General features: G+C 53.5%; 2 protein-coding genes across 2 annotated transcripts in view; one reads left to right on the forward strand and one right to left on the reverse strand.

Annotated features, from left to right (window-relative positions):
- The window catches only part of DBF4B (DBF4 zinc finger B), an 11779-nt gene extending 3404 nt beyond the window's left edge, over positions 1–8375 (reverse strand). Inside the window, exons 1-8 of the mRNA XM_057385620.1 lie at positions 8192–8375; positions 6650–6841; positions 5260–5310; positions 4569–4638; positions 3664–3734; positions 2921–2957; positions 977–1019; positions 29–145 (exon numbers count right to left, since the gene is read on the reverse strand). Of these exons, the coding sequence (XP_057241603.1) occupies positions 29–145; positions 977–1019; positions 2921–2957; positions 3664–3734; positions 4569–4638; positions 5260–5310; positions 6650–6841; positions 8192–8302 (692 nt within the window). The 5' untranslated portion in view covers positions 8303–8375. The remainder of the gene's footprint in view (positions 1–28; positions 146–976; positions 1020–2920; positions 2958–3663; positions 3735–4568; positions 4639–5259; positions 5311–6649; positions 6842–8191) is intronic.
- An 88-nt stretch (positions 8376–8463) lies between these two features.
- CCDC43 (coiled-coil domain containing 43) lies at positions 8464–11885 on the forward strand. Its single transcript, XM_057385614.1, has 2 exons — positions 8464–8861; positions 11614–11885. Exons 1-2 carry the CDS (start codon positions 8637–8639, stop codon positions 11803–11805), a joined length of 417 nt encoding a protein of 138 aa, XP_057241597.1. The 5' UTR covers positions 8464–8636; the 3' UTR covers positions 11806–11885.
- Positions 11886–13806: the final 1921 nt, after the last annotated feature.

The raw sequence follows: 13806 nt of genomic DNA on the forward strand, positions 1-13806 counted from the left end.
TACTTGCCCAGAAGGAGCTATACCCTACCTGGCTTGGCAGGAATTGGAGAGGCTTTTCTGAGGCTCAAATGGGCTGGAGCTTTTGGGTGCCAGGAAGTTGAGGTCAGGAAAGCTTTGGAACTGGTGATGGAAGGGMCGGAATTTCCTGAAAGCAGCAGATCAGGACATCAGACTTGTGGCAGGACTGGCACGGTTACAGAGCTGTCCCTTATGCAGAGGGGCTCGAGGTGCCATCTCTTTTCTGAGGGACACTGCCTTCAAAAGATGCTCTCCTTTGGCTGTGCCAGRGGTCCCATTTCTCACTGGAAGTGTTAAACCCAGTGACAGCTCCAGCAGGGTGTGTTTTGGACAGAAGGCAAGTTTGCCTGCTCAGCCCCAATCCCACCCTTTGCCCCAGGGCACAGCAGTGCAGTACTTCCAGTTACCCCACAGCACAAGAGGGGTTTGCTTCCCAGGCCACATCTTTCCCCTCACACTCATAAACAGCATCGTAAACCCCAATATTTGACTCTGAGTTGCCTTTGGAATAATTAATTAGCCCTGAGGATGCTGGTAGAGTTACAGAGCCTTCAGAAACACCACAGGGATCAGGTCCCCCATGCCCAAGGCTGTCATCAAGTTACAGGCCCTGACCTCCTGTGCTTCAAATCTCATCCTCACTGCTGAGGGCTCGGGTGGATTAAGTGACCTGCTGAGGATCACACACAGAATCYGAGCAAGGAAGGAAACTGCTGTCAAGTCTCGTTTAACACCTTTTTTTTTTCTCCCTGACACACAAGACACCTGCATTGTTTCTCTCAACTCCATCTGCCTCCCTCGAGGAGAGAGTCAATCCCCAGTGTGGGRCAGGGTCTGCACAGAAGCCACGCAAGAGGCTCTGCCTCACGGGCAGAAGTCAGTGGGGATGAAATCCCAATCTCCCTTGAGGAGAAACCTCAAGGTTTCAAGGTGGGATATTTAGAAAGGTTTCATTTACCTGCTCTGGTCTTCAACCTTCAGAAAAGGGGGCTTCAATTTTCCTGCCAGAGAGAAACGTGGTTAGAAGTCTTCCTGGCCAAATTCCCTACTCAGTCAATCATTCCACAACAGAATTAGGCTCCAGAGCTGAGTTCATCAAAAATTCTGGCACTGGTGAATGCCAAGTAGTGGCTGAGCACAGCCAAAACAGCTCTTTGGGTGATCTTCAGCAGCCCTTGCCCCCCGGTGTACAGTGGGGTGACCAAATTCCAAGGCAGCCCAGCTATGGGACATTTCCACCTTTGCAGGAATATTCAGCCATCCCCTCACCTTTAATGCCTCCTCAGTTCTACAGCCACTGGCCTAACCCTGAGCCTTCTACCTCAAATCCCAACAACTGTCACACACATCCCCCCCATAATGTGAGCATGAGAGGGGAGCTCACAAACAGCAGCAGAGCTCAGAGATCTGCATCAACCCTTCCAGAACCTTTTCCTCCCTTCACCTTGAGAGCCTGAAATGCAGAACTGAGGCAGTTCTCATTGGCCTGGTTCAGGCCAGGATGGTGAARTCAAAGCAGCAAGAGCTGCTGGAGACAAACCAAGGTGCTGCCCAGCCAAGCCTGGCACCAGGACAGCACTCGAGAGCAGTATCTRGCCTTCACTCCATCCCCAAGGAGGGCAAAGAGCACTTTGCTTTCTACAGAGGCATAAAATAGATGAAGGGAGCAAAAGAGTCTCAGCAGTGCATTGAGGGAAAAGGTTTCCAGAGCCAGGCTGCGAGAGGAGGCTCCAAGATCCCTCCTGTCCTGCAGGTACTTTCCACTCACATTACGCTCACCTTGGAAACCCGAGTCCTGATCTGGCTAAGAAACAAATAAACACCAAGGTGCTCCCACAGGGCATCTGCCTGACTGTGAAACCAAGCCTCTCCCGCCTCCCTCATGGCCTCTGAAGGGCGAGGAGTTTTGTTTTCTTGTGATCCTGGCTTTCAATGCTATTTTTTCCTAAGATATTTCACCCTCCTTCCCCAGAAAGGCTGAGCCCACCTGTCCTCACCAGCCTCGCCCTCCACTTGCCTCAAATGTGCTGCTACGTCACTGAAACAGCTATTTCAGTACAGGATCAAGTTTTTTCCATGAAAACACTGCCAAATGCTCAGCACTTCTGAGAGGGAAGCAACGTGCAGGCCCCAGATCCAGCTCAGATGGGTGTACGGGTTCTGAGTGAACCCAGCAGTGACAAACGGCTCTGCGAGACCCCAGGGCGGGCTCAGAGTGTGCCCAGCACAGAGCTCAGAGCTTTGCAGACATGAGAAGCTGCTGCATGAGGCAGATTGAGCCTTTTCTCAGTGCCTTCCCCCCACCCCAAACTGGGAAATAACTCCCCAGTGTCTCACACACCACCCAGGCTGGAGTCTGCTCCGCACCGTTTCGAGTCAAACAAGCCCCAGATGCACTGACGTCACCGGTGCCAATCTCAGCCCCACAAYTGGCTCTTGTCTAATTGCAGATGAGAACCTGGCTGTTCCCCCCTCCCTCCTCCCTGGGAAGCGCCATCCCCRGGATCGGTGTCTCAGCAGCACAGCTCAGCCCAACAGAAGTGAGTGGGCTGGGAGGAACACGCTCTCCTCTGCAGGATGCATTATTCCTCAAAACCTCCTTTAAGCTGCTGGATTCAAYGTGCAGCAGCACAGTGCTCAGGTGCCTCGGGATTCTGGGAGCTGGCAGCAAAGGGTTTTTAGGATTTTTAAACACAGCGTGAAATCAAAGATCCTCAGCTGTCCTGGGAGGCTGCAGCCAGACTCCAACAAGGAGTAACGGAACCCATTCAAGGGGAACTRCCTAAAGAGTTGGCATATTTTTGGGACTGCCAAGGGTTTTGATGTATTTCAAATTCTAAATGAGGCTTCTCCAAGCAGCTCCACRTCTGAGCATAAACAGCAGCACAACTTCCAGGCCTACCTTTGTGAATTYTGGATCTGGAGGCAGGGCATTTCACCTAGAGGAAACAGGGACATATTTAGCATTAGCAACRCAGGCAGAGCAGAAGTTGTTGATCTCAGAGCAGCAGCAGCCTCACCCAGCACTTCAGAGCTCCTGTACCACCGACAGCACCTCCCCTCATTTTGTCTCCCAAGCTACCCAGGGCTAGTTTGAACACAATATAAAGGCTGCCACACCCTGACCTTACATCCCACATTCCCCCTGACCTCTCCAACGCATTAACCAATCCCCTGGGAAGTCAGTGTACCAGCCACACCTCCTTCCTTTGTTTGGAATGTGTGAGAGGTTTTTGCTCTCCCTACTAAACCATCTTTATCTCAATTCACAAGCTTTCTCACTTTTTCTCTCCCAATTCTCTCCCCGTCCTGCTGATGGGATCAGAGGGTGGCTGTAGGGGGCTGAGTTGCCACTTGGGGTTAAACCATGACTGTTAGGGTCAAAATCAGTATGAGCTGTGTTATGGATGTTGCCAGTTATCAACAGCTGCCTCATTTTCATCTGGATTTACCCCCCCAACTGTATAAAAGGAAAAATTCTTTCAATTTTGTCATCTCCATCACTAACAGAGCACCAGATTGCCCATGCTGGAAGGGATCCAGCACCCTCCTGAGTGGCCCATTGGCACTGAAATTGCTACAAGGACTGTTCAGAGCTGCCCAGGGACCCTGAACTCCTGAAATTGGCTGCAGTGAAGTTGTTACCTCTGTCTTCTGGCACCGCTTCCTCGCTCCCGAGATGGCTCGCAGCAGCTGCCGGGCGTAGGACAACATTTCTGTGCAGGTGGGATGTCAAAGAGCCAAAGCYGAGCCAAGGAAGGGAGCTGTTCCTCTGCAGACCGGGGCACACGCCCCAGGGCACCGGGAAATGCCTGCAGCCCCTGGGAGAATCACCCCAGGGAATGGCCCAAAATGAAGCCAAGCAAACATTTGGGGGCACAGCACCCCTGTCTGCTCTCTAGCAGAGCTGGAGGCTGCTGGGGCTCTGRGGAAGGAGRCCCTGACAGGAGTTTTGCAGCACATAGARCAGAGCYTAAGGTCTGGCAGCCCCACAGGCCKAGCAGAGCMCAGGGACATGATCCAGACAGGCTCAGCCACAGCTGTATGTCACTGTCATCAGACACTCAGGAACCTTTTACTCCAGACCTATTATTAGCAGCAGAGTTCCACCATCTGTCTTTCCCATCACCCCCTCCCCATCCATCATGGGGACGGGAGGTGCCTTCCAGCACAGGTCCTCAAACACCAGCACTTCCTAATTAAATCCTCCTCTTCTCATGATCTGTACTTTCAGGTTAATTAGTAAAAACGGTCTTTTTGGAACAAAYTGATGTACTGACCAAGCTACTGACATTTCCTAATGTTCTACCTTTGGTCTATCACAAAGCACCCTGTGTTTGCTGCTGCAAATGTGACAGTGGCACGTTCCACACACACAAATAAATCTGGTGTTGGAGGGCAGAGCCTCGGCCAGGATGGCATCGCTCCAGGATATTCACTTGCAATTTCTTCCTTCTGTTCTCCTCTCCTTACATCACTCGTGCTCCACCTGTCTCCAAAACCCCTYGTTCCCAGCAGCCTCACTGCACCCCACAGCGAAGGAAGGATACCATCCACATGCAGGATCTGGACTCCCCACAGGCGAGCGTTGGCGAGGATGCTGCTGCCACTGCAGGGGTCCTGGACAGAGAGGTTTGGCAAAGCACAGCTCAAAGCAGGGCCACGTGCAGCTCTCAGCCCAGCTCTGAGCCCTTCCCGCTGCCCAACCGACAGAGCATGGAAGGGCTGTTGTTAAAATCGGGGCACAGCAGAAAAGGATCAAACTCAAGCTTTATCTATCCCAAATGAACAGCAGCATCTAGGGCAAATGTTTAATCCCTGCTACACCGTGAGCTTCTATGTGGGCACTGAGATTTATCTGGCCACTTGTGACTTCAGGGAAAGGACTACAGGGGAGTCAGTTGGCCCAGCTACATTGTTTTAGTTMTTCTTAGGCTAAAAATTCATCTAACAACAGGCCTTGTGTTGAAAATTCTCTTGTGTTGAGCACCCAGATGGCTGGGACAGGCCTTAGAGGTACAACACTGGATGACTGTAATCATAAATCCATAAACAGCAGTGACCAGGAGCACCACACAATATTCTGCAGGCCACAAGCAACGGCTTTGTGCCTTTCCCAGCCCAAGGATGTGCTCTGTCAGCAGGGCAGGGGCTCTGCAGGAGGGCTGGCACTGGTTCTGCTCCACTCAGCAGAACTCTGAGCACACCCAGCCCCAGCAGAGCCCATCTCAGGCTGCTCACCTGGTTCTTCATGGCCTTGTGCAGCAGCTCCTTCCCCCGGCTCAGCAGCGCCTTGGAGAGAGGAGACACGAGCAGGTGAGCAAGGAGCTGAGAGCAACAATCCCCGGGGATCCCCCCACTGTGCTGGGCTCCTCTCTGCCAGTGGGAGAGAGCCTTTCCAGGGAGAGCAAACCACAGAGAGCAGCACTCACTCTGCACCACCAGCTCCGGCCAAGGCTCAGAATTATCGACCAGCAGGGAAATGAACACTCTAGAGCGAGCCAAGAGGAAGCAGCAATTTAGCTTGGAAAGTGCCTGCTGCATCATGGAATTGTTCAGGCAGGAAAAGCCCTGAAAGGTCATCGGGTCCAACTGTTCCCCAGCRCTKTCAAGGTCAYCACTGACYCCTGTCCCCAAGTGCCACATCCATATGGTTTTTAAATCCCASCAGGGATGGGGACTCCAGCACTACCCAGCCTGTGCCAGGGTTGGACARCCCTTCCCAWGAAGAAGCTTTCCYTAATCTCYGATCTAAACCTGCCCAGCACAACTTGAGGCTGTTTCCTCTTGTCCTGTCACTTGTTACCTGGGGGAAGTGACCAAGCCCCATCTGGCTACAATCTCCTGTCAGGGGGTTGTGGATAGATCAGGGCCCCTGAGCCTCCTGTTCTCCAGGCATCCCAGCATGCTGCTCGGGGTTAAGAACATCCTGGACACAGAGCCTTATTTTCAAGCCAACGGACTCAGCAGATCGGTTCAGCTCTTTGTAAGACAAGGGTGGGAGCCAGGACAGGTGACAAGAAGTGTGAGAAACCTCTGGAGCTCAGGTTTCCCACTGCAGGTGGTTCAGCTCCAGCTGGCTGAGATTTCCCAGGCCTGGACTGGGGCAACTGCCTTTGCCYAGTCACAGCTTCCAGCAGAGAGCACATTGAAGGTGGAATGTTTGGAGTTTGGCCACAAGCAGCTGTGAGCAGAAAGCCCAGCTYCAATAGGTAAATGGGACCAGGAGAAGCCCCTTCCTGCAGGCCGCCCTTGTGGATCTCCTCACAGAGCCTTGCCCTGTGTCTGTGAGCACCCAGAGCCTGCAATGGTTTTATTTGTCTACATTTCTTTGGCTTTTCTAGCCACACCTCTGCCTGTTCCCTCAGGATACCASCCAAGCTCTCCACTTCCTCTGCCATTTCAGCAGATTTTCTTCCCAAAGCTGTGACATGCACATTTGAGTAGACAATGATGGCAGTCACAAGGAACATGAGCATGAATAGCAACAGCAGAGCTGGGAAAATACACACAGAATGTTTGCTCACATTGAAGCAGGAACAGCTTCACTTTCCAAAACTGGTCCCGTATTTTACCCTACCAGACCCCTTGGGCCAAACTTTGAGGTGGCCAAAACCTTTGGAGCTCTTACAGTGTCTGGCAGCTTCTGGCGAGGTCTGGTTGGGTTTCCTTTGGGGGCAGCAAGCACTGAGCTGGTGGATTTTGTGCCTTCTGAAGCTGGGTTGCTTTGCTTCTCCTCCCGAGTCCTGGCCTGGCCTCGCTTGGCCTCTCTGTTGCTAGACACCACACATGTGACTTCTTTGCTGAGGAAGCTTTCGGTCACCTGCAGCGAGACAGAACAGAGAAGCTCTGCAAGTGTCCGACCCYGAGCTGACAGAGCCCTGTTAAACAAAGCTACTGCTCCTGGCTCAACCTCCAGACCGTGAGGAGCTGCTGGAAGCAATCACACTCCTTCCATTCCATACTGCTGTGTCCCAAAAGGAGGAGATCCTGTGATACCCTAGAGATTCACTGCAAATAGAATCACAACTTCAGATCCAGACATCTGTGACTCTGTCACCACCTCCTCTTCCTCCTCCTCAGGCAGTGCTTTTAGAAAAAAAAGCACCAGCTGAAGAAAATGCCCTGGACATCATGGATCAGCCTGGAGGAGCTCTGTCCTCAGGAGAACATAACAGGTTCTRGAAAAATGAAGGAGAAAGTGAACAACTGGACAGAGAATGGGGCAGGAGGGAACCAGAGAGATGAAACCTTTGCACAGGAGATACCAGGCCAAGAGGTAGAAACCCAGAAGYTGGGACCCTCATGGTATTATAAACCAATAATGACTTGGCTTCCCAGAACCTGCACAGAAGGCAGAGGGTCACGGGGCTCAGATTTGAAGTCCCCAGGATGATAAAGATCTGGGCAGCCCAAAATCTCAGCTGCTGAATGGGTTGGTTCTGCTCCATTACAGAATCCCTGTGAATGGAGATTCATTGGGAGCGGTGAGGGAGAACCAGGCACCAGTTACAACCACCTGCAAAATGTGCCCTTGGCCAGGCAGCTACTTATCACTGCCTGGAAGGGGCATCCCTCACCACACAACCAGTTAGCACCTCTGGGAGGTGTCCCTGTGAGCGGGCAGTGAGTTCCCACTCCTGGGAAGCGCTCCCAGGACGAAGTGACCAGTGACCTGTGACTGGAAGCACCTCCATGGCCAGGGAGCTGTGACTGGAAGCACCTCCATGGCCAGGGAGCTGTGACTGGAAGCACCTCCATGGCCAGGGAGCTGGGAATTTCTCGGGGAATTACTCCCACGGTGCTCGCCAGCACTGGCCGGAGCAGTGGCCGGGAACCACCTGGAATGTTGGGAGGGAGAGCTTGGTCGCGAAAAGTGAGAAAATCAGGAAGCATTAAAAAAAAAAAAAGAGCAGAGAGAGAGAAAAGGGGGAAATCCCCCTCCCCAGGACACCCTCTAATCCTCCCCCCACTGCCAGGGCCCTCGCAGCCCCGGGTCACCCCCAGGCCCCGGGTCACCCCCAGGCCCCGGGTCACCCCCAGGCCCCGGGTCACCCCCAGGCCCCGGGTCACCCTCGGCCCCGGGTCACCCTCGGCCCCGGGTCACCCTCGGCCCCGGGTCACCCTCAGCCCAGAGCCTCCCGCCGGCCCGGCCCTCAGGCCCTCAGCTCACCCCGCCGAGCCTCCCGATGGCCTCCGCCAGCTCTCGGGCGCTGCGGCCGCTCGGCAGGTCGAGGTAGAAGGACTGTCCGCGGAGGGGCCGTGKGGAGGCCGTGCCGGCCATGGCGCTGCCCGGGAGCTCAGAGCTGCGGGGATCCCGCCGCTCGTCCGTGTTTAAATTCCGCCGCCCGCCCCGCCCCGCACGGCGGCCGCRCAGGGACGCTCCGCTCCCCGCCAAGCCGCTCTCYGGAGGAAGGGGAAGCTGTGCCAGGSGKGCAGGGGGCACACGGAGCACACGGGACACACCAAGCACACCGGGCCGCCCGCCCGGTCCCGCCGCTCCCGTCCGGGCACGGCCGCACCGGCACCGACCCCCGCTCCCCCGGCTCCCGCCGCTCCCGCCGGCGCCGCAAGTTTGTCCCTCCGCGGCCGCCATCCCCCTCCTCCCAAGGCCCAAGATGGCAGCGCCCGGCGGGGCAGCCGCGGCCGCGGCGCCGATCCCGATCGCGGCCCTGATCCCGGTGCCGGACCCGCCGCCGTTTCCAGCCTGGCTCGCAGAGCGGCTGGACGCGCTGGGGCTGGACCGCGCCGTGTACGGCGCCTACATCGAGGGGCTGTTGCGGGAGGAGGAGAGCGACGAGGAGCGGCTGGAAGCGCTGCGGGCCGTCCTGGCCGCCTGCCTGGTGAGGGGCGGGSGTCCCTCGGGCGGGGGGATCTCGCCGTCCGCCCCACGCCGATGAGCGTGCCCAGCTCCCGCCGGGGCTCCCCTGCAGCCCACACGCCGACGGGTGGTCGTGGTCTCGATGGGCCCGGGGGCTCAGTGGGTCTGGCGGGGAGGACGGGCGGGGCGGCTCCCCTGCAGCCTCGGGGTGCAGCTCTCCCTTCCCGGGGTGCATAAGCCCCTTTCCGGAGTGGATCAGCCCCTTCCCGGGGGGACACACACCTCCAGGGGCTTTTCTTGTCCCACCCGGGACCCTTGAGGGGTTTTTGGTTCATTGTTTGGGGGTGTTGTTGCCTGCGAAGGGGGTCTGTGCCGGGCTCGGGGCACTTGCTGTTGGTGGGGGATACAGGGATCCGCTTTRTTTGCGTGCAGGGCTCAGGGTTCAYCAGCTGGCAGCGCCCAGGTGGGGTTGAGAGGTGACTTTTGATGATAAATCCTCTGGCAGGAGTGTGTGGGGCGGTGCTCTGGTGCCTCACACGTGTTGTGTGCCAGGAACCAGATCCGGCCGGAGCCGGGACGGACGGGAACAGCCGTGGCTGAGCTTAGGGGTGGGCTGGGCTTGCCTCTGCCAAATTCCTGGGAGTCAGCAGAGTGCAGGAAAGGATTTCTCTTCGATAATCCTCCTTGTGTGATTTCTCCAGTGTCTGTGTCTCGGGATTTTTTATCAATGGGTGTTTCATAGTGTAAAATGTTAAATCATGAGTGGTGCTGGTGTTGGTGACTGTCGGCTCAGTGGCTGTCGCTGATTTCCTCCCAAAATATCAGTGTGGGAGCACAGCACCCAGAGGGACTGGGTGGGTACAATCAGCTTTTTGTCATTGTATGACACCATGCCTTCTGTACACGGACTGTGCCATTCCAGAAGGGTTTCCTAAAAGTCACAGCGTCCTCCCCTGATGTCCCTGTCCCCTCCCCACCCTGGGGTGCCAGCAGTGAGCTCGTTCAAGTATAGCAGTTCAGCTTTGAGCCTAAAAGAGGCAGAGAAGCAAAGGGTGCATCCTGCCAGTGTGAGGGATAGAGCCAGACATCTGTGATGCTGTGCAGTAGCCGAGGTTAATTAACTTCCCTGTAATTACCAGACTTCATTCCATCACTGTGACTGTGCCTAACCGTGTCCAGGCCTGGGGAGTGTGTCCTGTGTGAGCAGTGCTGGCTAGCCCTGCCACTGACCCCATCCCTGATACTCATCCCTGATTTTCTGCTGTTTCCCCTTTTCTCCTCAGTGCTGAGTTCCCTTCTGTGTTGCAGCTGCCAGGACTGAGCACCTGTGGGGTTCCCATGTCCCCGGAGTCCTGGGCTGTCCCTGTCACACCACAGCCTGTTCCCTCTATGCCACAGTCACAGCTGAGTTGAGCCTCATTTGCAGTTTCCAGTTTGATTTTTCTGCCATTCCTGTAAAACATTTTCGTCTCTTGAACCTTCAGACTTTATAATTACTCTTCATAGTCTGTTCTTTTTTAATTTCTTTTTTTTCCCTTTATTTTAGATTCTGTGCTTATTTCTATATTGACTTTTGAAACAATCTTTAATTTAGTGAATTTGGCACTTTCTTTGCCAAGTCTTTTCTCCTAGTTCTGTACACAAATTACAGGGTTTTTTTTTTGTTTTTTGTTTACTTGTTTGTATTTCACAAATCTTATTAAAATAAGGTGACATCTGCTCTCATGTCCATGGTTCCTCAGTCCTGATTATGTCATGCACTAGTGAATGAATTTATTCAGATGTCACCATTTCTAACTAAGAAACTTAAAACTGTTTCTGTCCAGTTCTTCTCTTTAAACCAGAGAGAATCTGCTTCACTTGTATGCTCTGTGGCTAATTTTTCTCTGTTTTTACTGAACTCCAAATCAAGATAATTTCTTGTTTGTTTGAAACTATTTGGTGCTGTCCCCTGAGCTCTGTGACCCCCCATCAGTGGTGCTTGGCTGTCCCATGCAGCAAATGCCAGTCAGCTTCAAGACATTCAGCACCTTCCAGTAACAAATTTAAGCAGGGGAAAAAAACCCAACCACCTGCAGAAGCACAGRTGGAGAGAGGAGTGAGAACATGTGAGAGGAACAGCACCAGGGCCAGCGAGATGGGAGGGGCAGGAGCTGCTCCAGGCACCAGGGCTGAGATTCCTCTGGGATTCCATGGGGAAGACCAGGGTGAGGCAGCTGTGCCCCTGCAGCCCTGGAGGTCCATGTTGGAGCAGTGTGGATGTGTCCCACTGCCTCCTCTAGGTTGTGTTTAATGTTCCAGGCAGGTTAAAGGGGAGCAGAGTGTCCCTGCTGGTGGAGGTGATGGTCTGTCAGTACCACCACAGTGGTTTCAGCTCTGTGGTGACTGGCCCTCACCCACGATTTGTCCAGTGTAATTTCTTCCCTGTAGTGAGCTTAGCATGGAGGTGGCACTGAGCACTTCCCTGTGGCCCTGCTCAGGAAGAGAGAGGATGCTGGGCAGGAGGATTTGGGAGCGAAGATCCACCATGGCCTCCTTGGCTGGGCACAGCGTTCATGTGCACAGTGACCAGACATGGTGTCATTGTGTGTCGTTCCAGGGTAACCAGAGTCCTGTGTGTGTTTAACAAGCAGATTTGGGGGGAAAAGCCATATTCCTGAGCTGACTGTTGGGCATGCAGAGCCTTTGCAGCCAGGGCTTTTGCGGTCTGCCTGGTGCTGGTTTCAAGCAGCAAACTCTGTTCCAAGACTGAGGAGTCTCTTTTCCCTTCCTAGGAAGAAGATCTCTTGAACGATGTGTGCAGGGAGGTCATGGACAGATGGTCTGACTCTCAGGTCGTTGATGCCAAAGAGGAGAAAGAAGGTAGAGTGCTGTGCCTCGGGATGCTGTGCCCTGGTGCTCAGTGTGGGGTGACCTGTGGGGCCTTACCACAAGGGGAACTTTGTGTTTGTCCTGGCAGGAGTTAAACCAACGCTGCCCTCGTGTCTGACCTGCCTCTCATTCACTGCTGCTCAGTTACTGTTTTATCTGCAATGGGGATGAGTAGTTTCACTTTGGGCTGCCCCAGCATTTGATGCTCTTTGGGTTTGTCATCCTGCAGGGGGAGAGTGCTTTTTGTTTGTTTTTGTGTTTGTAGGGTTTTTGTTTGTTTGGGTTTTGGCCTGTTGTTGGTTTTTGACTTGGTGGTGGGGTTTTTTGTGTGGGTTTTTCTTTTTGTTTGGGTTTTTTTCTATAGGATTTTTTTTTTTTCTGGTGAGATGGTCATTAAGGTCCAACCCAAACCATTCAGTATTTTTTTCAGTGACTCCTTTCTCAGCACGTCCAGGGCTGTCTCTGTTTAGTGCTGGCACTGCAGCTATTACAGTATAGAAACCTTTGCTGCTTCTGTTAATGCCAGTGTGGAAAGCAGCTGCTTTATACAACTGCAGCTGTCCCTGCTGAGCTCTGGGCTGTCCCTGCTGAGCTCTGGGCTGTCCCTGCTGCTGCTGCTCACCCCACTCACACAGTGCATTTCCTCTTCCAACATTTTTCCTTACAACTCCTCTTTTTTGTACAAATACTTGCTTTTTTCCACAGGAAGCTCTTTGAGGCTGCTGATAAACTCTCCCCCTCCTTCCCCAGCCACAGTGGGTGCAGTCCCACTATTCCTGTGTCCCCTCCCTGAATCCATCCTTGTCCTCAGCTGAAGAGGACAAAGGTCTTGAGCCAAGACCTCACCTTGTCCTCGTTCCCTGGGGAAGTTTGTCCTGGTCCCTGTGCAGGGCTCTGGACCCACTGGAGCTGGGTGCTGGAAGGATGGACAAAGGATCAGTGACATTGTGGTGACACAGATGTGACCAGAGACCGTGACAATGGAATGTCCCTTTGGGCTAAATGCTGCTTTGTGTTTGCTTTGCATCTTGTTGCCTCTGGTTGCAAACAGCACATTGTCAGTGCCCCGTGTCACCCAGGAATGGCTCTGCAGCAAGTCCCTTGTCATTGGATCAGCCCCAGCATCCCCCTCTCCTCTCCCCCTGCGTGGACACAGCAGATCTACCACACAGCAGCTCAGTGGTTTTCTCAAAAAATTCTGGAAGTCTGTTCTTGGCCTGACCTTGCTTTGGCTGGGGACAGGGAGAAGTTAATGCTGTTCTATGCGTTAAATAAAATAAATTCCTCTTGGGGACAAGTGACTAGGATTGCTGGAGCTGCTGCTGGGCTCCTCCTGCTCCTGCCAGTGCTCACCAGCAGAGATTTTTCTTGTCATTAAAAGGCAGCACAGTGTGTCTGGGTTCATGGAATTCGAGGGTGTAATTATTTCACTGGGGTTCCATAAAGGATAAATCCCCACTGAAGTCTGTATGCACTCAGAGTAGCAAGAGTCCTGAGGATAAGTGATTAACAGACTAAAAAGAAAATCGGTGTCAAAACCCACATGTCATTTTAGGAAATGGGCAGCAGAATTTCAGTGTTAAAAAGGTAAATCAGTTGTTAGTTTCTCTTGGAAAGAAAGGGAGACATGGAACTGATCTCTTACTTCAGGTTTTCAGCATATCTCTTTGATGGGGGTTAAGTACATACTTAAATAAACTTATTAAGGTGCTTTGATGCAGAAAAGAATGTGATTTGGAGTCAAATGGATTTTCATTAGCCAGAGCCTGCCTGATTCCAGCTTCATTGTGAAACTTGCCTCACTCCAGGAATAACAAGTGTCTCATGGTGGCTGGGCACAGCACAGGGAATTCTCCCTTGAAGGGAGAAGTTGATGTCACGTCAGGGTGTCAGCCCCATGCTGGCCCAAGCCAGTCCCTTCGTGTCACCTCAGGGTGTCAGTCCCATGCTGGCCCAAGCCAGTCACTCGGTGTCACATCAGCAGCTCCATTTTTCCCAGATCCCCGCTGGAATTCCCCAAAGCAGCTGGCTTTGACAGCACCACCAGTGGCCTTTGGAAAGCTCGGGGGGTGTTTTTGGGTGAGACCTCTCCTGCT

This window comes from Malurus melanocephalus, unplaced genomic scaffold (assembly GCF_030028575.1).
Source record: "Malurus melanocephalus ecotype Western Australia unplaced genomic scaffold, MMel_1.1 scaffold_848, whole genome shotgun sequence".
Taxonomy (NCBI): domain Eukaryota; kingdom Metazoa; phylum Chordata; class Aves; order Passeriformes; family Maluridae; genus Malurus; species Malurus melanocephalus.